This window comes from Calypte anna, chromosome 7 (genome assembly GCF_003957555.1).
Source record: "Calypte anna isolate BGI_N300 chromosome 7, bCalAnn1_v1.p, whole genome shotgun sequence".
NCBI classification, from domain to species: Eukaryota; Metazoa; Chordata; class Aves; order Apodiformes; family Trochilidae; genus Calypte; species Calypte anna.
In genome coordinates this window covers 9548527-9573854 of record NC_044253.1, presented here as the reverse complement: position 1 = coordinate 9573854, position 25328 = coordinate 9548527, and the positions used below count along the sequence as shown (strand labels likewise).

Genomic DNA, 25328 nt, shown 5'->3' with positions numbered 1-25328 from the left:
CAGTGCGGGGCGGGGCAGGGCGGGGCGGGGCAGTGTAAAGCAGTGCAGGGAAGGGCGGTGAAGTGCGGGGTGGGGCTGTGCGGGGCAGGGCAGAGCGGTGCAGATCAATGGAATGCAGCGTAGCACATCGCGGTGCAGGGTAGTGCGGTGCAGCCCTTTGCAGGGCAGCAATGCAGCATCATCTCTCCTAGGAGGACAGGGTGAGAGTTCAGCCTGGGGAAGGCTCCAGGGAAACGTTATAGAGGCCCTTCCCGTACCTGAAGGAGAGGTGGGGAGGGACTTTGTACAAGGGCATGCAGTGATTGGATAAAGGGGAAGTTTTAAGCTGAAAAAGGAGAGTTGTAGATTAGACATTAGGAAGAAACTCTTCACTGGTGGTGAGGCACTGGCACAGGGTGCCCAGAGGAGCTGTGGGTGACCCCTCCCTGGAAGTGTTCCAGGCCAGGTTGGATGGGGCTTGGAGCAACCTGGGCTGGTGGGAGGTGTCCCTGCCCATGGCAGTGGGGGTGGAGCTGGAGCATGTTCAAGGTCCCTTCCAGCCCAAACCATGCAATGTTTCTATGATTCTATGACAACCTGGCTACCAGTAAAAGTGGCATCCTGGCACCTGAAGAGGGATACTGTTTCAATGTGCCCTCACTCTGCCAGTTGGTTCTTAGCCTGAATCACCATTTTGGTGGTGGTGGCTACTCGTGGTGCTCGAGTCCAGGGCCTGGATGTTGTTTTTCATACACACCAGAGCCTCTTCCCAGTTTCTCAGTCCACAAACCCTGTACAAGAGATTATCCCCAATGCTACAGTTTGAAGTAACTTAGAATTTTTGGATCTGCAAGAACAAACTACAGCCACCAAGGGTCAGGTGCAACCATAAAGTTTTATTTGACAACTAGCACAAGCAAAGTGATATAACCCCATGAAGGTATGGATAATAAATTTTTAGTCAAAAGAGAGAGAGAAAAGGAGAAGATACAAAGAAAAGAGAGAGAGACAGAAAGAGATGGGAGAGAAAAAGTAAGAAAGTGAGAAAGAAATAAAAGAATGAAGGAGTTTGAGAGGGTCACCACCATGGGTCCAAAGGTGTCCAATGAAGGTTTCTTGCTCAAGATGGTGTTTTGATTCTGGACAGGGCTTGATGCGGGATGGTGGGTCCATCAAAGTGGAATTTCATTGTTGTTTATATAACGCTAAATTCCCACCATTCCAGGCAAATGATTCATTGCTCCTTTGTTGGCCCAAGGAGAGGGAAAACTCATTTTTCCAGCTTTCCTCCCCAGGAGGAAAGGGGTCATAAGCATCAGTTACTCAGTTGCCTGTTACCAGCAGGAAGCTGGAGGTGTCCCAGTCAGTTCAGAGACAGAACAGGAAAGAGGGTGAGAGAGAAAAAATCACCAGTCCTGAACCCAAGCACTGAGCCAGACTGATTAGATGATGTTGATTAGATTCCCCAAGCCCACCAATGCAGCCCCTCATATTTCAGCATGGTTGAGACGTATCAGATTGAACAACTGGAGCAGACCTCCATCCACTTTGCTCTCCAACCCTAGGCCTTATGCAGACTCTATCTGTCTCCTTCCTCTCCAGGAATCCCTTTCAAAATGCTAATAAGGATTTGGATAGGATAGGGTTTGCAAAGGTGACTTGGCACTGGCTCCTGCAGAGCAACCTAAGAGGTCAGCTGGACCTCCATCAGGTTCCTCACACCCAAGTACACGAACTAGTAAAGAAAGTCCCACCACTGCCACCACCAGGGAGAAAAATCCTTACCTTTTCACAGGGAAGAAAAGTCTTTTAAAGGCTGCTTATCTGTTTTGTTGCAGGGGCATCTGCTGTGAAGGGCAGAATTTTTTTATGTTGCCTAAATACCTACAGACACTAAAAGCACTTTTTCCCTTTGCAAGCACTGGGAATGTCACAACAGGGTTTTAAGACATCCTGTCAGCTATTTGCAGCACAGGTCTAATTTGGGCTATAGCAGAACAATTTCACCTGGAGTCTGTATGCACAAATCTGTCACACAGACAACAGAAGAAAAAAATTCTGTTTAGACTTTAGAAGTCTTTTCAGCTTCACATTATACCATCACTGTAACATTAAAAAACTCAAATGTGAAGCAACACTTCTACTTCAAGTGTGTTCTTTTGTGTACACAACAACTCTGTAATACAACATACCTGTGTGAAACTGCTTTTATTAAAAGGATGGATATATGGTTTATATCTGGTTTATATGGTTACAGTGTGAAAATGCCATTAATTACTTACTTCATAGAACTTTAAAAACTTTCAAATGGTTTTAGCATGATCACTGTAGATAATACTCTGCAAATCAGTAATTCTGCAGAAGAATTAATGCTTCAATACTGACAAGAAGAAATTAAAAGTGCCTTGTTACTGTCTTTAAAATTGCCAAAGCAATGACTTCACAAATGGAAGCTGGATGTATGCAATGCAAGGGAGCATGGAAAATGCCCCTAAGAAATGGGTGTGAATATATGAATTTATACCTAAGAACTAACAGAGTATGCCCTAAAGGCATAAGGATGGTGAAACACTGAATGCAAAGTGCACGTTTAATACTGCATTTTCTTTCTGTTGGACTCTTAGCACCAACAAGGGTGAGTGGATGCCTGAGAATGAGCAGAAATTCTGCTCTCGAGAGTATTCAAACAAGAGCATTACAAATAAATCCTCATAGGCAGCCAGCCCCTTATGGTGAATACTGGAAATAGGCACATGGGTAGATGTGCTGGCTTACCCTACACCTCCTGCTTGAGGCCAGGGCTGAGGCAGAGCAGGTCCCTCTCCCACCAGTTCCCTCTGCCCTGAGTGGGAAGAGGTCAGGGCTGTTCTCACAGATCTTGCCTGCACCCCTGCATAACTGAATTTGATACCCAAGTATCAAGATAGCATGTTCTAAAACATTGGCTTATCCTGGCCTTATTGTGCTAATAATTTGAAGACATATTGAAACTCATGGCTAAAAGAATAACAAGGTTAAGAAACTGAGCCATGAGCAAGAATCAAGAATTGCCCTAACTCCTACCTGTAAAAGGCGCTAAAACTTTTCAAGATTATCATGAAGATTCTATTTTTGGAAAGTGATAAGGTATTCAGGATATGCCTGAGTATCACTAAATATGACAAACATTGATGGATTCTCTATGTTATCAACCACGCTGTCATACAGGTCATAAGGTTCTGCTGGGTTTCTTGGTGGTGGCTCCACGAGTTCTCCCTTGGCAGCACAGTACTTCCCAGTGAGGACCCGAGCCAAGTACATGTATCTTCTGTTGTTGCTGTCTGGTTTGGAGTAAGTTTCCCTAGCAGAGTAAATTGCATCAAGAGCAAAGTAGGTTCCTTTTCCAAACCTTGCAGCTGTTTGGAAAGACAATGTTTTCAAGTAGAGTTAGTGGTTTTTATTTCCATAAGAATCTCTAAAGCTCCTCTCCCTTCCTCCCCCCTCCTCTCCCTTATTTTTTTTTCCACTCTGTGGAAGTTACACATTTGATTAGAGTTTGAACAGAGAATTCTAGTTATAATCCTTTGTATCAGAATCAAATATGCATCAGTGTAGATGTCTTGTAAGTATCAACACACAGATTTTGACTCCTCTTTCCCATGACAAAAAGGGTTCTTCTCTCTGCTCAGCCATGTTGCTTAGCCTGCAATCCATCAGACTGCAAATTTTCAGAGCCTTTTCAACTAAAAATGACTATGTAATTGTAATTACAGTTTTCTGGTTATACTTCACAGTAAGAAGTTAGAGGAATCACATTTTTTTTAATCTGAAATTTCTTTTTTTGATACTGATACAAAGCTGTTCAGACCAGGCAGGGCCTTCCTCTCTGATCTTTAGATATTTTTGCACAACTACCTAACCAGACAGAAGGGAAGATGCCTTTCCTATCATAAATTGTGGCTGAGATGGAGGTGAATATCAATATTCCCAGGCAGAGAGAGGACATGGGGAACTATGACTCTTTCTAAGCAAATCCAATGTGGCACTACCAAGGAGCAGGAAAGTGAAACTACATTTTCCCCAGTCATGTTTTAAAAAGAAATGGTGGCTGCCATTTCAATCTGTACCTGGCTTGATATATTTTGTGTATGTTTGGCTTCATTTTCTCAAGGACGTATCAGCATAAGTACCTCTTGAGGATCCAGAGAGAAAAAGACCTACTTTTGGATCCAGACCATACCAAAGTATCAACCAAATGGGAGTTAAGCTGCTCAGCTCTCTAAGGATCAAGTCAGTCACAGGCATCTACAATTATGTCTTAAGGAAGAAAACATTAAGAATAGAAAGTAAGGACTTCTGAAATAAGGTTGCAGAACCTCTAAGGCTGACTGCACCTCAGTTCAGCCCAAGTTCCACTTCTTTGGTTCCTGTCCTTCATCTTTAAATGCTATCAAATAATAAACATGACGTGACTGGATTATAGAAACTGGACAAAACAACCTTTGAACTAATGCAGAAAGTCCTTTTGATAAATATTTAAGCTATCCCTAGCAACTATTAAAGGGGAAGAAGGTAGGGCAGTGGGATCTTCTGATTGCTTGTGCTGTCCTCATCTTTGAAGGCAACAGGAAAAGCATCTGCTCCTTTGCTTTAATACCTGCCTTAGTCTAAGAAGAGAGGAGATACCAGCAGCTACTGGTTGGTGTCTCAATTTAGGATGCTGAACAGAATACCTTGTTCCTTCCTGAAGGCAGATCACCCAAACTATTTCTCAAAAGCTGCAGTCTTAATTTTAGAGTAGGTGAGCTGCTTCTGGAACCCTCTAGATGGTGGCATTCATCAGCAAGAGATTAACTGAATAAGTTAATTCCTCTGTCCAAATAGATTATGCTCCAGAGATGCTTCTTATTTTGTTCTCCAGCCTTGATGTTGCAATGACAGCACAGTAACACTGACATTCCCTAGCATGTGTTTAGCACATTAACTGCTTTGGTTAATAACTCACCATTCTTTCCAGAAAACCCACGATCAAATCCTTTGTAGTTGATCTTGCTCAGTGAGGATGAAGTTGTCCCATGAAATAGCATCTTCTCAATATTTTCATTTTTGTTCCTTCTAGAGATAGATATTTTTTTAATTTGGTATTGCTTCCAAAGGTAGGGATTTTGTACTCTTTCAATCTGCAAAGTTACAAAATGGAACTGTGTTTATACTGGTAAGGATCAATATTTATCATAGCAGGAAAACATTAAAACTGAACCAAACTGGAAGAATTACAGTAATTTTCACTACTCCCTCTTAATGTGTGACATGGGTTGGGGAACTGAATACATGAGCTGTCTGAAAAAACCAGAAACAAAGCAGCTTGCAGGGGGTTTTCAAGCTCAGTAATTTTTGGTATCCATTTGTTCTTGCCTCCTATACCAGGTAGGTACAGAGGTAGCCATGGTGGCAGTGCATTGTCATTTATAGAAATAGGCTGTTGTACCACTGCTAGAGCCAAAATGCCTTCTTGTGCATCCTCATCATCTTTACTGGTGATTTGCTCACTACAAGGTAGACTGTAGTGATAGGATTATGTTGGATTTTCTCTTCTAGATCTCAGCTTGGAAGTCAAAATTACTTCCTTTACTGTGCAGCTCAGCAACCCATAAGAAACTCCTATGTAAAAACAGTGAAAGGTGTTTCTGGCTCCCTGTGTCAACAACATAGCTTAAGGGAAAACCAACTGCATATCTGCATCAAAGTATGATCTGAAAGGCATTGCTGTAACAGTTTTCCATTTTCAAATGAAAAAGTAATTACCTGAATGTCATGGGACAAAATATTAGTGTACAGTGGAATACAGGTAATTACCTGAATTATTCCACTGTACACTAATATTTTGTCCCACTCATGTCTTGGTGCCCATGCTTATTGAATCTCATAATTCAAACAGACTTTTCAAACACATATTCTCGTTTTTAATTTCATTGTATTTTCCCTTATTTGTTGCTCCTCCTGATTCTAAGTAATTCCATTTTGTTCCACACAATTAAATCTCTGCACTGTGTTGCAGACTTTTCAATTAGCAGAACCAAATCTTGACACTTTGGTTCAAACCAACACTCTTGCCTGAAAGGCTCTGGGAATGACAGGAAAGAAGTAGTAAAACTGTAAAGAGATTTATGACCAATCTTCAAGGAGTTAGTATTTTCCTTTGCATTCTGAACGTGTTTACTCAGGCTTCTATTTCAGTATAGAATTTCCTAATTGGAAATACCACATTAACTAAATATAGAGTCAGCTCATAGACTGAGGGTCGTTGGTTTTGCATTAGTAGAAAACAGAAATGGTAGGGCAGCTCTTAGGAAATTTGATTTATGTCCACCCTGTACTGCAGTGCTGGGAAGGCTGACATCTGAAAGGAGTATTAGGCTGAAGAGACCTCAGAAACACATATTCATAAAGTATATTCATGTTTTTAGCCCAAGAATTTACTCTTTTTTTTTTTTTTTTTTTCCTCCCTTAGGATTTCACCTGCTTTATGACAAAGCTGTGACAGGTTTTCTGAAATTTTTTCTTAACTTCCAGGTATTCCTGAGATGATGGCTGGAGAGGTACCAGTTTAACCCTTTCATCTTTCATGTCTTCCCACTCCATAGGGAGCTCTATTGACTGCTGGCCTGCAAAACAGGGATTGACTTGTTAGCAGAGACACTTAGAGCTGTTTTGTAGACTTCTCTTACAAACCAACTGCATAAAGCAAGCTAAGAGGACAGTACTTTAACACAGTAGTTTATTGCAGGAATACTCAATCTCTTCAATACATCACTGGCTTTGTAATGCACTGTTAAGACTTTACATTTTCTCTAATCTAATTAACCCCATACCAATATCTAACTGAAGTTTGAAAATCACAAAAGAATTTCATGCACTCTTCTCTGTGCTCACTAGTCACATACATAAGGATAATATTTGTATTTAAAATACATACTTAAGTCCTAACTGTCACTAATTATGAAATTAAAACTGCTGCCTATGGCATGCCCAGGGGAAAAAAAACCAAAACAAAACCAACCAAACAAACAAATGCAAAAAAACCAAACCAAAAACAGAACAGAAAAAGGAAAAAAAGGTATGAAATACCTTACTACTTTGGAATACCCAAATTTGCATTTATAAGGATTATAATTCAATAATTGCTATTAAAATTTTATTAAGAAAGCTGTAACTTACCTTCATTCTTTGGCACACGTTGAATGCTTATAGTTTTTCCTTGGCCATCATTAGCCTGTAGACTTTTCAGATCCACCTGGTAGTTCTTCATGTCAATTTTGACAGTAAGATGTGGTTTTTTGGCTATTTTGGCATCCTCCAGCTGCATATTTGTCAGTTTATCAAAAGCAACAAATCTGTCATTGCTTCCAAGATACCTCCATTCTACCTGGTTAAAAACCAGTTCTGCCTTGTATTCTTCTAATTTAGTATCTTTCATTATTTTGATCATTTTTTGCACCTCCCCAGAAACAAAACAGACATCCTTGCTGATGCCAGAAATTTTAATCTGAGGGGTGGGAGATTTATTTTCAAGCTCAATGGTAACAAGGTTTTTTTTCTGGAGATCTGCCAAGGCGTTGATTTGCCTCTCATCAAAATGTTCAATCAGCTCATCTGAAACGATGTTTGCAATCTGTTCATTTGAAATTAATTTATTTATCCAGGCCTCAGTTTCCTCCACTTTTTGTTTGCTTCCTCCACAAATCTGAAACGTGGCTAAGTAAATTTTCTTCTCCAGAGCCAAGTGCTTTTCCTTCTTAGTGGGTTGGGTTTTGCGCAAAAAAACCGCTGGGAAGAGATATGAGTTAATTATTAGTTTTAAATAAAAGATCTTTAGCTTTATCTGCCCATGCACACCGAAAACTTACATTTAATCTGAGCCTGTGGATTTTTTGTGGATGGACCTGAATGTTCTCTTTTCTTCATGCTTGTGTAAAAGTCTCTGAGCATGGTTGTCTGGAAGATGATAATTCTGATTTTTTTTAGGTGCTGTACAGGTCTTTCTCTTGCAAATTCCACTATAGCATCCAGCATGTCATCAGCTGCCTCTCTTGCACTCAGTTTTGCTTGACCTACACAAAAATAAAAGGCATGTATCAGTGAACAGTACTCAAATCAAGACATCACATCCCCAGCTCACCCAGACTGGTGTCCCACCCTCCTCCCTAGTTGTTTTCTGGCCAAACCCCGAGGCTTAACCTCAGCTTTACACCTCAACTCCTGAGCTCCAGGAGCTGACACCCTCCACAGACTCAGGAAGACCTTCTGAGATTTGCCCTATTTAATTTTGAGGCTCCAGCAAGCACTTCAGCCTTAGCATCTCCCTGACATTTTTAAGCCCACACATCACCAACTCTATCCCCATCTTTAAAACAGGTACAAGAGTAAAACCTAGTCAAAATCAGTGGAGGATTTTGGCACAAGCCTGCAGTGTATTTCAGCACACAAACGGGAACACCAAGCTCAAAATAACTGCTCTCATTCCTCTACAATCAGCCTAAAGCTCAACCTAAAGCTTATCCTGAAACTTTGGTGTGAATCCTGCCGGTTTCAGCCAAGGCATCCCTTGCACAGCTGTTGTGACACCAGCATGCAGGTGCTGTTGGTGGTCCTGGGGACCTGCCATAAGTGTCATTGTGGAGTCCCAACACTGACCCAACACACCAGCTCCTACCCTAACCTGGTACACTGAGTAAGGACTAACTCAAGATTTCTTTTTCCAGTGAAAGGAAGTCTTGGTCCAAGAAGGACACCCTGCTTTTTTCAAGCCCTGCTCCCCAGGCTAACCAGAAGCTTAAGCCAAGGAAGCTGGCCTGCCTCTAGCCCTCCACTGGAGCTGGTAGGCTGAAAAAATACCTATAAAAGTGTAAACTCTAGGTATCCAGCCCACAACTTTTGTAGTCAAGGTTTTGGTCTCCGGGTAACTCCAGCCTTCTTCTCCTACAAACCCCAAGCCCAGCCCTTCTGTGTGGCTGAAATCCCAAACCAAGATCTACGGGAAGTTTGAAGAAAGGTGTAGGGTGGCAACACCTTCCTGTTTTGAGGCAGAGTGTCTTTTATGGAGCAATACCTTTTCCTTTAAGCGTTCTTGCTCCATCAGTATTGACTGTAATACTTCCAAATAAAAGCAGAATTTTTGAGGTGTGAAGGTGGTGGTTGAACTGACAAGAACAAACTTTCACAACTCACAATTTGCAGAGTTTCTTGTACAAGTCTATTGCTATCCCTATATATAGGGATATCCCTATGTAAAGGCATTCACTGTGCCTCAGTTTCTGAACTACCCTCATCACAGCCCTCATCCCAAAAAAAAGCAAACCTGTTCCAATTGCTGGGAAGGCAACGGATTTGTACATCCTTAGCTCACACTCATTAAGCACTTTGGAGACGAGATTCTTCACGTTGTCGTTGCAAATCAAGTGGATGATTTTATTGCACAGCAGTTTTCCACCTTGTGTAGTAATAAAGTAGCTGTGAGACTGACCAGCTAGAAGACAAGATAAAAGACACATAATTTTCAAAGTTGCTCTCTCTTCTGATAAGAAAGCTGGTTATTTTGATGCTAGAGAAGTGGGGAAAAAAAAGAAATCCACTGCAAGGTATATTATTCTGATTTTAGTTGTTTCCATTTTCTCTGCAAATATTCTGATTGCAAAATTTGGGGAAGTAATTCAAATAATTGCGTGGTTTGTAGTTTCCCAAAGTCTCCACTACCGTGTAGTTTCTTCTTTAAGTACAACTTAAGAATTTATGTTGACTTTAAAAGCATGCCCAGAGAATGGCATTTGTCATTTATATGAGAAATCCTTTGTCACACCAACTATTCCTCAAAAGCTCAAACTCATTCTCCAGACAAGCTGAATGGTTAAAACAATTTCATTAAGATAATAACCAATTGGTCTAAGAACTGTTGTATGGGACCTGTAAAAAGACATTTGTGGTTTTTCAGAGCTCTTATGTTTGATTACTAACACTTAAAAATGGAGTTATATTGTGAGGATTAATAGACTGAACACAGGGTTACATACCACTTCACTGGTCACCAAAATAATGACTGATTGCAAGAGAGACCAGGCTGATAAATGAGGAGAGCCTGCAGTGCCAAAGGCTAGGAAAAATAACCAGAAAACTCCATTTTTAAAGTTTAACTCCTGGACTCAGAGCAGGAACATTTTGTTTGTGCACCCAGAACATGCATGTTCTTCCTGTGCTCCCAGGGGCCGTCCACACTGAGCTGGGATTTTACTGCTCTACTGGTCTGGCACAATGCAGACTACAGAACTTGGGAGCAGGGCAATAAGCAGAGGTACATTATTTCAATAAAAAATAATTATATATTTGTGAATATTAAGCCCAGATTTGCTATTCGCTTTCAAAGCCCAGTCCCACACATGCTTACACCAAGTGAGTCTTCCACAACTCTGTTCAGTTTCAAAATATCATCTCTGCCGTAGCTGACAATATTAAAAATTAAGCTTGAAAATAAAGTCAGTGGGACTATTTCTGTTCTTAAATCAGGAAAGCCTGACTAATTTCAGGGGGAAAAAAACCTTAGATTAATTTCCCAGCACTCATTAGCATCAGAAAACTGTATCCATCTTCTGCTCAGTTGTGAAAAGAAAAATTTTCAAAGAAGGTGTCAAATAAACAGGACTTTTCAAAATTCTTAAAAGTGAAAGCTGTTTTTTCACATACAATAACTGTACCATCAGAGTAGAGAATTATAAAGTAATTTTAATTTTTCAGAAAGAAGAAAAAAAAATTAATTAAAAAAGCATGCTCTGACATACCATACTGAGCACATTCATCTTTCACCTGGGAACCAGCAGCCTCCACAATTGCTTTGGAGACCCCTTAAATTATACAAGAACAGCACAGGCATTTATTAAGGCAAGTTGGCTATTTCTACTCAAAACTCTACCCAACTTCTGTATTCTACAGATCCCTCTGATTCTTAAATTACAAGATCCCACAAAATGTAAAACCTTGCCAGCTCCACTAAGTACCCTCCATGACACACTGCACTGACTGGAAAGAGACCACTGTCTCCCTTATTGATTAGAAATCATTATGAATAATTCTTATTCTTATTCATTGTCTCACCAGCCAACAGTATGCCCCTCACCAAACTCTGATTGCTTTGAATTTGGTGCCTTTCATGCTTGCAATCACAGTTTCACCAAGGACAGGTCAATTTATTTAAGCAGGGCTTTGGCTTACAGTGAAACGTATTAGGAAAAGAGAAGTTTTTTCAGAATTTTATTTGAACTAAATATTCCCGTTTTTGTTTTTTTTTTTTTTTAAGCATTTTTTTCATCTAGTCAGATGTCTTCTGTTTGAGAAGTTTGGGATCTAAATGGAATACCCAGGACACATAAAAAACCAGTTTAAGATCTACTTCCTGACACAACTCTCTTACCTGAGACATACTTCGTAAGAGTTACTCATACAGACAATTCTTTCCCTTACCCACTTCTAAAAGCTAGCCCAAATTTATCACTAAAGAACCCCACACTGAAGACAATACCTTTTGTGAGATTCAATTTGCCATCTGCTATGTTTACAATAACCTCTGTATCTTCTTCAGTAATATCTCCATTAGTTACTTGGAGTGTAATGGAACCAATCTGGATTTCATGAACTCCAAATACTTTGGCTTCTGAAAGGGAAAGAAAAATATCTTAAGCCACTTCTCCTCTAGTTTGGGGTATTAGTCTTTTTCACTGACAGAAACTTCAACTTATAATTTTAGGGAATATAGTCTAGATCAGTCTGATGGACCTAGAGAGTCTCTGCCCTTCTCTTTATGTCACTTCTGGAAGCAGCAAGGCACAGTCTTCTTCCCATTGAAATACTGCAAAAGTGAAACCATTTGTATTCCTGTAAATTCCCACCATATAAACTCAGAGAGGACTCCTGGGGTTATTTGATCTGACCAGCTCTGCAAATTTCCTGAATTAACTGAATTGACAGTGCTTAAGCACTGCCAGTAACAGGGATCCCATCACACCATTATTCATTATTTCATCTTTACCCACACAGATATATAACTTGCTTACTTCTGGTCTAAATGTAGCTAACTTGTATTTTGCTGCTCAGTCTTAACTTCATCTCACTGGTACAATAACTGAGAAGAAAGAGATACATATTCCTATGAATACACCTTTACTGTTGATGTAGTTTTTGGTAGTGTCACACTACTGTCAATTAATAAATGGAAAGAAAATGATCCATTTTGTATGTCTCTGTATGGAAGATTAAAGGTACAGAAATACACGTTATTTATGGCTTTTTTGACAAAGTGACACCAAATTCTTATATCCTAATGGTTTTCCTACCAGGATATCCTCTACAGTGTGGGTAAGACTGGCCTTACTAATAGATAAACACGTCCTCAACAAAAGAAATTCCTCTTTAAGATTTTCACACATGGAGTTCAAGAATTCCAGTCCATTAGGAGGCAAAACCCTGCCCTCTGTGTCCTGATGACATTTCATCTGTTTCCTGTACATATAAAACAACCTCACAGCACTTGCATTCTTCCTTGTGTCCCAACTCCTGCCCCTACACGACTTACTTGGCTGTAGTGATGCAGCGTTGCAACTTTCAACTACCCTGTGTCCTAGTTCAATGGTAAAAGCCTAAAAAGAGAAAAAAGGTATCAAAGGTGGAATTTCAGAGCTCATATACTGAATATTTCTATAGTTAACATTATAGATATTTCTATAATTAACATTAACAGTCGTATAGCTCTTGCTGAGCCATCTGATTGATGCATTTTACAGTCTTGGGTATCACTGGTGACAGTGGAAGCCTCAGATGGGCTCTGCGCTGTTGATACTGACTTTGCCTTGCCAGAACTCTGTCAAAAGATGAGTGAGCACCTACAGGTGTTTTCAGTGAGAGCAATGTGGCCAATTTTGTCTGCAGCTTGTGCTTGCTGAGAGGTTATATCTTAGAGACATTGAATGAAATCCTGGAGACATCCTACTCTCACCAGCCCACAGCAGTAAGGGGTGCTAAATTATTCCCTTAAGAAAGCAATATAACTAAATTATATTGTTAAGGTGTAACTAGACCAGCACATAGCAGACAGCTTTTCCCTGAGAAGAGCTACCTGAATGTTATCTGTATCTTCTGGATCCAAGAAAAAATGAACTTCCTGGAGATTCTTCCGAGTATGATTCCTACTAAACTTGAATACCACATCAAACATTAGCTTAGAAACAATGTTTTTAGGAAATTTAAATCCTCCAGTTCCAATAGCTGGGAAAGCAATTGATTTAAGTCCGAATTCTTCACTTCTCTTCAAGCAGAAATGGATTACATCGCGTAGGCTCTGTAAAACACAGCAAAGATACTTTTACTTTTTTTTTTTTTAAAGCCATAATTTATTATTAGTTCCACAGAGACTATGCTGGGATTAGAAAAAGCTCTCAGTGTATCAATGCACTGTTAAGGTCACTCCACTAGAAATAAATGGAGTCAAGTCATTTAAACTATTTTAAATCCTGAAACTTCAGGATAGAATCCCAAATAAATCTGTTTTCTAAATATCTTTTTTAATTTCTTTCTGGGTTTTTTGTGTCTTTTTTTTAATAATAAAAATATACCTCCAGGGCCTGTCCTCCTCTTCCATCCCATGGAGGAAGGATGGCATGAAGCACATACTTGCAGGCCAGAGCACCTCCAGTGGTGCAGATCACACTCCCTGGACCATCAGCGTGTGTTCTTTTTTCTAGGTTAAACTCCTGTTGGAGTGCAACTCCAGCCTTTTCCAGCAAGGCTTTGCAAAGAGGCCCCACACCAAACATCAGATCTAAGCCAACACTGTTGACAATAACATCCGTCTGCAACAAAATGACAATAAAAATATCTGTAGTCAGACTTCAAGTAAACATATGCATCAAGACTAATAGCACTACTAACAAAATGCATGAAAAACAAGATGCCCATGGAGAAATAATCTGGTTTTCAGCACAACTTCTGCATAATGAGTACTCCTGGACTTGTAGGAAACCCACAGTAATACCCACAGTCAGCATCAACACCACAGGTTGAGCAGGTAGGTCCTGCTGATCCATTCCTCCATCCAGTGGAGGCAAAGCAGTGATTTAATTCATCCCGAGCAGATGCCAATGTCTGGGCAGGTGAAATGAACCCAGCCCCTCTAGTCTGCCTCATCCCCTCTCCACAGACCCAGCCTTTTCTAAATTTCCCTGTGAAAAACTGCTGCAGTATTTCTCCTTCTTCTCTAGCATCATCACAGGATGTGCTGTATAAACCACCCTCAGCGTAGAAAATTTAATGTCCCTTTCCTCCTTTTCACTGAAGTGGGATTGTAAGAAAAGCAGCATCTCACAGACCAAAACAAGGTGGAAGGAGGTGGTTGTGCTCTCATGAAGTAGAACAGGCAAATACCCAAACTCTGATGTTTGCTTTGCTTTTTTTTTTTTCCACTGGAGACATTTCAATTACAAAGTATTTTAAATATGTAAATATGGCTCTTTATATCTAGTGTTGCTCTATACTAGAATGGGCTTTTACAGACACCAAAATGACAACTGAAGCAACTGATATTGAAACAACAGGAAAACAATTATAATTTATGGCAATTTTAAACTCCAAAAGTATAAAAATCAGGAGCTGTTCACAGAGTGAGATTTATCAAGATGCACTTTGTATAACTGAAGGAAAAAAAATATAAGAGAAAGGAACTACATCAGAGGTATAAACTGAGCCTTGATGGTCTAGATGTGTAACAGTTAAACTCTTTGCAAGCAAACAGAATGAAAAAAGAAAACGAGGGGAACCAGTTAAGGAGAATCAGTTCTAGACTTTAGCAAATAATCATAGAATCATAGAATCATAGAATTGGCTGGGTTGGAAGGGACCTCAGAGATCATCAAGTCCAACCCTTTTACCACCGTTGCGGTTACCAGACCATGGCACTGAGTGCCACATCCAGTCTCTTTTTAAATATCTCCAGGGACGGAGAATCCACTACTTCCCTGGGCAGCCTGCACTCTTCTGTGGGGTTGTTTTTCTAGAGCCCAGTAACTTCTTTGTAGACTGTGGCTATAATTCATCCAAAGAGAAGGGAACTAAAAAAAATGTTAAATCACCCCTGTTCTCCTGACCTGCAGCCTCAGCCCAGACAAGTGCTGATTTCCCGTAATATCCAACCTAGACAGCTCTAGATCATATGAACAATTTTTTGAAGTTATTCAAGCTGTTTGACATGTTGGCTTTAGCTCTGAAGGATGAATACAACCTAAATGAAAATGAAACAGCCTGAAATTCACAGCTGCCCGCTAGAAATAGCTGCAGTAGCAGATCCCAAGCTGAAACCATTGGTTTTGCAAGCTTGCATCCTTGTTTAGTTCACCCATAGCCATTGTTCCCTTACATAGCAATTCTCTTGTAAAGCAAAATAATTCTTCAATTTAAATTTTAAAACCTATACAACAGGCTAAAGAGAAAGCAGAAGACCTACCGTGGCTTCCTGAATCTTTTTCTCTTCTACGTAGATGCAAAGTCCTTCATTTGTTCTAAACATCTGCAGATCCTCTTTTCCCTCCTCCTTCTGGCCTTCTGTCACCTCATCACTCTCTGAGCGTGGCACCATCAGTATTGGGGAGGATGATCCAGCTGTAAACACTTTTTTTACTGTCTCACACAGAACCTGAACTACTTCTTCCACATCATCCACAAGATGAATCTTCTTCAAGCTGCTGTCTTCCGTGAACCCATCCAAGGTCTCCTTGATGGAGGACACGATTGAACGTGCACACGTTTGCAGTGGGAAGCCAAAAACCCCACCACTTATAACAGGCAGAGCAATGGAATGATGATTGTATGTGTCAGCTAGCTTTAGACAGTTCTTTACTGTCCCTTTTAACATGTCCAAGCATTTCTCTGCTTCCTGTGTCCTCCACCTGGGTCCAACAGCATGGATGACATTCTTGCAGGGGAGTTTCCCAGCGCCCGTGATAACCGTGCACCCAGGCTTCAAGCTCCCGTTCTTCCTCACCAGCTCGTTGCATTCCTCCTGTAGCTCTGGACCAGCTGCTTCTGACATTGCCTCAGCAAGGCCACTGTGGTGTTGCAGGTCTTCATTAGTTACATTTACCACAACATCAACTGGGTAATTACACAAGTTACCTTTATACACCGCTACTACCACCCCGTTTGGCAGCACTTCCTCACAGTAGAGCTTTTCATTGTCACCGACTCTTCCGCCCTTCTGTTGTTGCACTTCTTGTTGTTCCAGCTCAATCAAACAGCCAAACTTCTGCTCTGCCTCAAGAACACATAAATCTTTCCTTTCTATGAATAACTCTTTAGCTCCCGGTTTATCATTTGTCACATTTTTCAAGTAAAGAGATGAGAGGATTTTTTCAAACGAGGTGACTGCTTTTGGCACTTCTGTTCTTGGTCCACTCAGGGAGATACATGGTGTCTTGGTGTCAAAGCCTACTGTCACACCCTTCTTCCTCAATTCAACGTAAAAACTGGATTTTTTCTTCTCTACAAACTGCACGACCATGGCTGAATTAGCTGGGATTACTTTCTCCACATATATGTTTCTATCTAGAAAGTTACTAAGTTTCTGATGAGCATTTTTTACGGCCTCAGAAATGCCAGCAATAATCACTTTATTTTGTTTTCCATTGGGTTCATCGATGACTAGAGTTCCCTGGGAAGAATTGTCCACCTTAAGCAAGGAAGAAACAAGGGTCCTCCACTCCTCCTTTTTAATGACCTCACCATCCTCCACATCGATGCACACATACTCTAAGTCTGTCTTTATTTGCTGTTCTGCTTCTGAAAGATCTTTGTCAGCACCTCCAAATAGCAGCACACTATCATCCCTAAGCACATAAGATGCATTAATTTTTTTCCTGGTGAACAGTAATGCTGACATTGCTTCAGTATTTAGACGCTGGAGATAGTGGAAAACCTGGGGATCAATTTTCACTGTTTTACGTGGTATGCTGTATACCGCTTTCAGTAATTCAGCTTCAATTTTATGTACTTCTGCAGGTAATCCATGCAACTGAACAGCTTTTTCTGTGTCACTATAAAAGATCTTTATGGACGAATATTCTTTGCGAATATTATTTTCCTGCCCAGCATTTTGGAGGATGGCATACATCCTTGGTGGCACTGGCACAGAAATTTCTATGGTTTGTTTTTCCCTCTCACTTTCCTTGATGGCTTTTTCCACGCATTCTATCACTTTTTTCTCTGCACTCTCCACCTCAGCTCTGCTGCCTGCAATCACCACCAACCCCTCAGAAACATCAGTTATGAGCAGAGTAAAATCTTTCACCAATCTCTTTTTCAAGTCTTCCCAATTTACTGAATATACTCTGCACTTTATAGCTGTATAACGTGACATGATACATGAGAACGCATTAGAAGCGTCTTGCTTCCATGTCTTGATCAACTTAATCATTGGCTTTTTCTGTTTGGAAAGAGAAAACGATGGGCACAAGGTAATATTTGGGTGTGAACAGTTCACCTCTGGCCATTTTAGGTTGCAATGGAAAACTGCCATTTCCTGGTTTATGTCTTTGATCAGTTTGCCATGCCTTTGTAAAAACTGCCAGACATACTGATCCAGTGGCACTTCAATGGGATCTGGCATCTTAATAGTTGGTCTTTCTTTTCCATAGAGAGCTGCTCCCAGGGAGTGGTAATATGGGTGCACAGAAATCTTTGTCTCATCCAGTACATGTTGCTTTTTCAAGACAGTATTTAGGTCTGAAAGTTAGCAGGCACAGAGACAAACACACATAATATCATTAACTTCAAACCATGCAAATGACTCTGGTTTAAGAACTACTGCAATGAATAAAATAACATTTTGGGTTGCTCTTTTTTTTCATTTGAAAGAGATATTTTTATGTCTTCGTGATTTCCAAATCACTCTGTAGGGGACAAGATAAGAGACTTGGCTCCAACTACTTTGTTAACCAGTTTGCTTGTGCTTGTATTTATCTGTAGAGCTATGCCTTGCTCTCATGTCATAAGGAAACCCCACAGAGCAGGGCCACAACTATGAAATGATTCTTACTCTCAGCTTAAGAGAAAATACTTTGTGCCAGTGCACTTCTACATTTTTTGGGGGGGCTGCAATTCCAGTTGGAAAGGACAAAGCAAAGGAATTGTGATGTTGTCAGGGACTTAAAACCACATTACAGTGATCCAGATTACATATTAACTTAATATACAAAATATTCTTCAGCAAATTCCGAGAGCTGAAAGAAAACCACTCACCTGACAGATATCTTTAATTTAAGCTAAAGAAATTTACTAAGCCAGGAGTCTCCTAACACAGAGATATCACCAGAAGTTGTGCTGACACAAAAATGGGACAGTGATTCAACACAAGGAATAGTAGCAAGATTGTTATTTTGCTCTCTCCATCCCTGATAACGAATATATTTGATCTTAATCAGCTTCTGAAAGCTAATTGTGAAAGCTGAAGTCATTAACAAATCCTGCAAGTAAAGTTCATGTTGTATTTCAGATTAAAATATCCATAAATGGAGAAAAAGATTAAAAAAAACATCAGTGGGAACAACCCATGCAAAAAGAAGGCATTAGAATGACCCTTTGGTAATATAAAAAACAGAGAGATTTTGAAACAATAAACATTCAGCAGTATTTCTAAGTCCAGAGCACTTCCTAGGAACAGGACATTTAGGGTAATTTTCTTTCAGGCCCCCTGCCTGTGGTCAGACAGAGGGCAGTGTTACCTTTGTGATCACGGAAAGTAACGATGGCCGAGTTCTCCTCAGGGAATAGCTGGACCTCTGACACTTTCCCCCCTCCACTCCGTGCACTCTCAAAGTAAATGGTGATGTAGCCTCTGGAAACACTGTCTGGAAGGTTTTCAGCTTTGATGCTCTGGGTCTGTTCAAGAATCCTGGCAGTTATTTTTTGTTCCTTAATTGTTTTGTGTTGCCGACATTTTCTGACAAACTCTTCAATATCTGTAAGCAGAAAAGCAGTATCAACACTGACTGTGTTTTCCAGTGTTATTATCAGACCCAGCTATCACTTCTAGCAGAGAAATCAGTTTGGTCTACTTCTCTCTGTATTTGAAGCAAAACTTTCTTTGGTGCTAAGTAACTAACTCTGTGTTGTGACAAAAAGGGGAAACGCACACAGCCACCTCACTCCCTGCTATTCCCTGCCACTATGTCTCTGTTCCTCTCTTATTGATCTCTTGTATAAACTAAGCACTTCTGTTTCACTATCTTCTCAAAAGGTGACTTTATATACTTCAATAATTCACAGAACTAATCGCCACACTCAGTTCACCTCTAATTCTTTTACATTTAACCCAAAATGCTATTGAGACAATGAGACATTATCATCGATTTCAGTTAATGAAAGTGCCACAATTTTCTTTTTCAGTGTAACATCTGAATCACAGACATTTTCATGGAGCTGTATATAACACTTCTTTCTTGAGGGACTACAGTCCAAGTACTTTTTAAAAAGTGAATCTCTAATGAAACAGGTATCAAGCTCATATTACACATAAATTCAGGGAAATGAATGATAGTATTCATCCCATCTTACCAATACTTTTTTTAAAAGTAGCTACAGCAGCATTTATTTCATGTATCTCTTCCACAGTGAAGTCATCATCTCCTGACAGGTTGCTGATGTTCTCCAACAGGATACATAACTCTTCTGGACTGCATCTTGTTATGTTTTCAAACACCACTGAAGGTGATGCCTCTGTGGACTTTTCTGCGACGTTCTCTGCAGTACCAGTTCCCTCATGGAGTGCACTGTTCACAACAGAACCCTCTGCTTTCTGCAAGGCTTCTGCATCATCTTCAACAGAAAGAGAAAGGACATGTTGGCACACTTTTCCTGGAACGAACAGATTTTTCTTACCCTCTTTCTCCTTTCCAATAAAAGTGATCCTCTAATCCATCAAATATTGCAGGGTGCCTTGGGATTTTTGGGGATCCAACGTAGCCCAGATGCTACATGTGAGGCTGCAAGCAGCTTCTGTGCTGGCATAAAACCAGCCATGAGTAAGAAAGTCCAAGGTCGCTGGAGACATAAAGAAAATAAAATAGAATACATTGAGATAATTTGCTACGGCTGCTCAGGAGTTGGTAAGGGTTGTGAGAGGCCCTGCAGTCCCTGATTCTGTTTCTTAGCCCAGGTGCAGGCATAAGAAGTCTGAACATCCATGAGGACATTCACAGGCAACACAGGTGACCAGAAGCTCAGCGTGACAGAAAAGCCTCCGTGCCCTGCCATCAGTGTGGCACGACAGTGCTGAACACATGTCTACAGAAGGATGGCACGGATGCAACAAGATTTTGTCAATAGAAAATGTAACTGGGATGCCCACTGACTGCCCCAGAAGTCCAGCAGCTGCCAGAGGAAGGCACAGTTCCAGCTTTGCAGGCAGATGAGGGTGGGGGGTGGGAGAGAACCTCTGAATGGGAGTGATGTGCTCTTCTACATGCCTGAGTAAACTAACAGTGTCAGCCAGGTATGTGGTGACACAGCTGCCCAACAAGTCATGGAAAACAGCAGTGACAAAGTGCTGACAGGGTTGCAGGACTGGCAGAGGCCAAAGGGCACCCCAGGATGCTCAAGACAGCCACACTCACAAACCAAGGCAGTTCTTCCCTCTTTGCCCCAACAAAACCAAGCAGGAATATAAGCCCCTTCTAGCATGCTAAACCAGAACATCCCTGCACTGCAGTGTGGAGATGAGCATTGAGTGAAACCCTGGCACTCAACACACTCAGTGTACACCTCCAGGGCCACCATCTCTGGCCATGGCAGAGGACAGGTAGAAATGAGGGGAGAGATGCTCAGTGAAGCAGCTGTATACCTGAGTGGGGAGGGGGAGAGCAACATCTCTGCTTGCTTTGCCTCAGGAACACCCGAGAATCTCTCAGTCCTGGTGATGTCAATTATTAATTGAAATGGGTAAAATTTTAGGGAGAAAAATCACACTTGTGGAAAAATAACGTAAAAGAGAACAAAAGATACATGCAGAATAAAAATAATGCTCACATTACAATGAAACAGTAAGAATTAGACAAAACCAGGTTCCAGTTTGAGAAAAACACGTCCCAAGTAGTCAACAGCCTGCCCTTGAGACCAGTCTGCAAAACATCTGCCAGATGAAAGGGATGGGAAGGAACACTCCCCACAGCTTATCTGGGTGACAGTCTTGAGCACTGAGTAGAAAAAATGTTACATTATTGGGTTCACTGTATTAACATATTAGTGAGCTATTAGCATACTAAAATACCCACCCCAGAGGGACCCCTACTAACACAAAGCCCCTGAACTCTTTGAGCATCTTGCAGTGAAATTTTTGAGCACTGCCACTTCAAATGGAAGGGAGGAATTAGTCAGCTAATCATGCATGCAAATGACAGAATAATGTTAAAGTCCTATCTCACATTTTTGGGTGTAAAAGTAACACTTGCATTTTGAGAATATTAGCTTGCTTTGTGGAATACCACCTTTCCTGCACAAAACTGGATATTAAAGCAAATAGCTCAACTTTGTGTGTGGGTTACCTTATTGCATACTAGGTGATGGACTCCACTTTGGGGACAACATGGGGGCAGCAACCAACAGCCCCAAGGAGAGAGACAGAGAGGCAGGAGAGGAAGGCTGGAGCAGATGGCAGCACTGACAGGCTGGCTCTGCCCACTCACTGGGTTTACCAGCTCCCCCAAGCTACAACAACTGATACCAAACCCATAACACACACAGAAGGCCTTGGAAGGTCTACCAAAATAAGCCCAACAAGAGGAAAGCAAAACAAGTAATTGCAGAAGCCACAGGCCTACAGACACTAGTTATTTATTTCTAGATTGTGACAGGAACCACAGACTACACTACATCCAGTGAAGTACAAAAGCCAAAACTGAAAGCTAGGCTGGCAGAATGAAGCAATGAAAAGCAGCATCTGAAGGTTTTCAAGGTCCTCTCTACTAAAATGAATAAGTAGATGACAACTTTCAAAATCTAATTTTGAAATAAGAAAACCCACCCAAACCAGCACCAAACAAGACTTCATATGGACAGGAAAAAGATAGGGGGTAATCACTGACGAACTTGATGATCAGGAAGTTCTTCTCTAGTCTGTCTTGGAGCTGAGTGGTTGTTCTTCATGGATGTGGGTACATTTGGGTGTGCAGTACTGTTCTCTAGATTGCTTTCTGAAATACAAAGCTTAGCAGAATATTGCTGAAAGAGGACCTAACCAATGCCACTGAGGTTCTGGGGAGATGTACCACTTGTCTTCACAGACTCTCCTAACTAGAGGGCAGAGAGATACCAGGCCTGGGATTAAGGCCTTCAGCCTAGGTTTTTCTGTGCAGATCTCTCCTAGAGCAGTTATGAAGGATAAGAGAACTAAATCACCCTCTGGAGATGTTCCTCTGATTAGAAAGGCTATTTTGGAAGCTAAAAAATAAGTCTGTGGTCTAAGTCTGGCAAGGTAAACTCCATCCATGGTGATCAAGTCTACAGTGTTCCTGGCCAGACATTTTTCCTTGTATCACCTGAATCAGGCTGCCAAACTCAGAAACTTTCAGAACAACTCCCCACTGAACTGGACTTGTGGAGAAAAGCACCAACATTTCCATTTTATGAAGAAGAATCAGCACACAGAATGATGGATAATGTTTTACCTTTTGCTTGAATGTTGCTTGTGGTACCTGGAGCCTAAAATAAAATTAAAGCAAAATATCAGTGAGTTATTTGACACTCTCAGCACTATTTCGAAGCTCTGGTTAGGATTACAACTGTTATTCACCTTTGTGGGAACTGATTTTTCTTGAAGTGTGTTCTTTTCAGCAGCTAGTGGTCTTTCAGGGTCTGAGACAATCAACTTGATTTCTTTGCCTCCCCAATACAGCTTATGAGATTGTTTCTCAAGAACTCGTTGCCTCACTAAATAAAACAAACAACCAAACAGCTCTGTGGAAATTTGAATAGAAACATAACTTTAAATTACATAGCACTTTCCCAGCATTACATCAGGACACATGCACCATCCCACGAAACACAAGAGAAGCTAAAACATAAAGCTAGAACAGCATGCACAAGGCTTCCCTCCTGAAAAGAGAAGGAAAAACAGCAGAGGATATTATTTCTGAAGCGAAAACCAATCGAAACACTAGAGATGTGAAGCAAAGCTCCAACACACATTGCCTTGCCAGGGGTCCTTTTTTTACACCTTTTTGTACACCCACTCTTTGTACACCCTCTTCCAGACACTGCCAACCCCACTGCTTGGGGTTGAATGTCCTGCACTTACCAGCCGAGTTAGTCAGCAACTGGGAAGCATAATAAGGAAGGAGGGGGAAAAAAAAAACAAACATAAATACAAGTTTGTGCACATACCTGTACATGCACATGGATGCTTACATCTAACACAACTGCAGCTAAGTGCTTATCATCATGCTGCAAGTTCTCATAATATGCATATTAGATATATATATTCTAATACATATCTGTAACTCTGTGTGCTGGGTCAGTGTGTCAGGGTTTGGTAAGGGGTAGTAGGAAGGTGGGGGGCTCACAGGGGTGGCTCCTGTGAGATGCTGCTGGAAGCTCCCCTGGTTAGAATTCTGGCCCCACGAAGGCTGAGCCCATCAGCAACAGCAGATGTGCCTTTGCGAGTAACTTATTCAAGAAGGCAAAGACAAAAGAGCAAAAAAACCTGCAGGTAAGAGGAGAGGAGGAGATCAGAGCAATGCTGGAGCAGAGATGTCAAGGTCGGTGAGGAAGGAAAGGGAGGAGGCGCCTAAGCAGAGATTTCCGTACAGCCCCGTGGTGAGATGGCAGCTGTGCCCCTGCAGCCCACGGAGGAGCACGGTGGGGCAGACGTGGGTCTGCAGCCATGGAAGTGCCAGAGGAGGTGACTGCTCCCGCAGCAGCCGTGACTCTGTGGGCATCCAGGCTGGAGCAGTTCCTGAGGGACCGCACCTCTCGGGAGGGACTCATGTCCGAGGGGTTGGTGAAGGACTCTCTACTAGCAGAGGGACCCCACGTTGGAGCAGGGGAAGGCTGTGAGGAGTTTCCCCCCCTGAGGGATAGAAAGCGGCAGAAAATGTGTGACAACTGACTGTAAACCCCATCCCTTGTCCCCCTGCGCCTCTGGGCAGGGGAGGCGGTAGGGAAAATGTGAGCCCCGGGAAGACGGGCAGGGGGGTTCAAGATCGAGTTTCTCTTTCTCCTGCCCTGACCCGACTGGTTACAAATCAAATCTTTTTTTTCCTGAAACATGCGGGCAGCCCCCGGCGGCGGCGACCCGCGGGACCCGCCGGCGCGGACTTTCCCCCACTCGGCCTCTCCCCAGCCGCGTCCACTCACCCTCGGGAAGGACAAAGCAGAGGAGGACGTCTCCGGTCCCGGTCCCGGTCCGCAGCTCGCACTCGCCGCCGTCCGATTGCTTCCGATTCTGGAAGTAGCAGACTAGTTTCTTCCTCAGGGCGGAGGGCGGCGGGTTGGGACCCCAGTCTCCGCGCACCAGCAAAGGAAAGGAGTCCGGATGCTTCTCCGCCATTGCTTCTTTCGCTTTCGTTTCCCTCCCGTAGCTCGGGAACCTGACCCTTTCCCGTAAAGGGGGGGCCGGGAGGGGTCGGCGGCCCCCGGGACCCGGCGGAGGGGGTCGAGGACCGAGGCGGTGTCTGCGCCGGCTCGGGGGTTTCCCCTCTCCTGCGCTGGGTCAATCGGCTCAGAATCGGTCGCAGAATGCCAGGCTAGGAGACACCGCAAGGATAATGCGGTCCAACCTATCCCGGTGGGGACACGGTTTGGAGGAGATGGCTCGGCAACCTGTTCAGCTGTGCCTGAGAAGGCTGCGGAGGCTTCCGAAGCCTTGAAGCATCTGTCGCGGCACGGCTCCTCCTCACCCGCCCAAAGGAGGCCGGCCCTGCCACCAACCCGTCCCAGCGGCACACCTGCTCCTTTCCCTGGCAGAATTTGCTAAAACAAAAATTTCCTATTACAAGAAAGACAGAGAAGTGCTGGAGCGTGTCCAGAGAAGGGCCACGAGAATGATCAGGGGGCTGGAGCACCTCTTCTATGAAGACAGAGTGAGAGAGTTGGGGTTATTCCATCTGCAGAGGAGAAGGCTCCAAGGGGACCTTATTGTAACCTTCCAGTATCTGAAGGGGGCTACAAGAAAGCTGGGGAGGGACTTTTTAGGATGTCAGGGAGTGATAGGACTAGGGGGAATGGTTTCAAACTAGAGAGGAGGGGAGATTTAGATTAGATGTTGGGAAGAAGTTCCTCACCATGGGGATGGT

General features: G+C 42.2%; 1 protein-coding gene across 1 annotated transcript; it reads right to left on the bottom strand.

The window, feature by feature from the left end:
* Positions 1-855: 855 nt before the first annotated feature.
* Positions 856-24847, bottom strand: LOC103531376 (protein mono-ADP-ribosyltransferase PARP14). Its single transcript, XM_030454516.1, has 17 exons — positions 24391-24847; positions 22829-22965; positions 22704-22737; positions 19597-19857; positions 18765-19001; positions 15494-17766; positions 13611-13847; positions 13115-13336; positions 12575-12638; positions 11525-11656; positions 10788-10850; positions 9317-9484; positions 7866-8069; positions 7177-7785; positions 6478-6623; positions 4964-5138; positions 856-3374 (listed from the first exon to the last, which is right to left on the bottom strand). Exons 1-17 carry the CDS (start codon positions 24581-24583, stop codon positions 3085-3087), a joined length of 5445 nt encoding a protein of 1814 aa, XP_030310376.1. The 5' UTR covers positions 24584-24847; the 3' UTR covers positions 856-3084.
* Between the last annotated feature and the right edge of the window lie 481 nt (positions 24848-25328).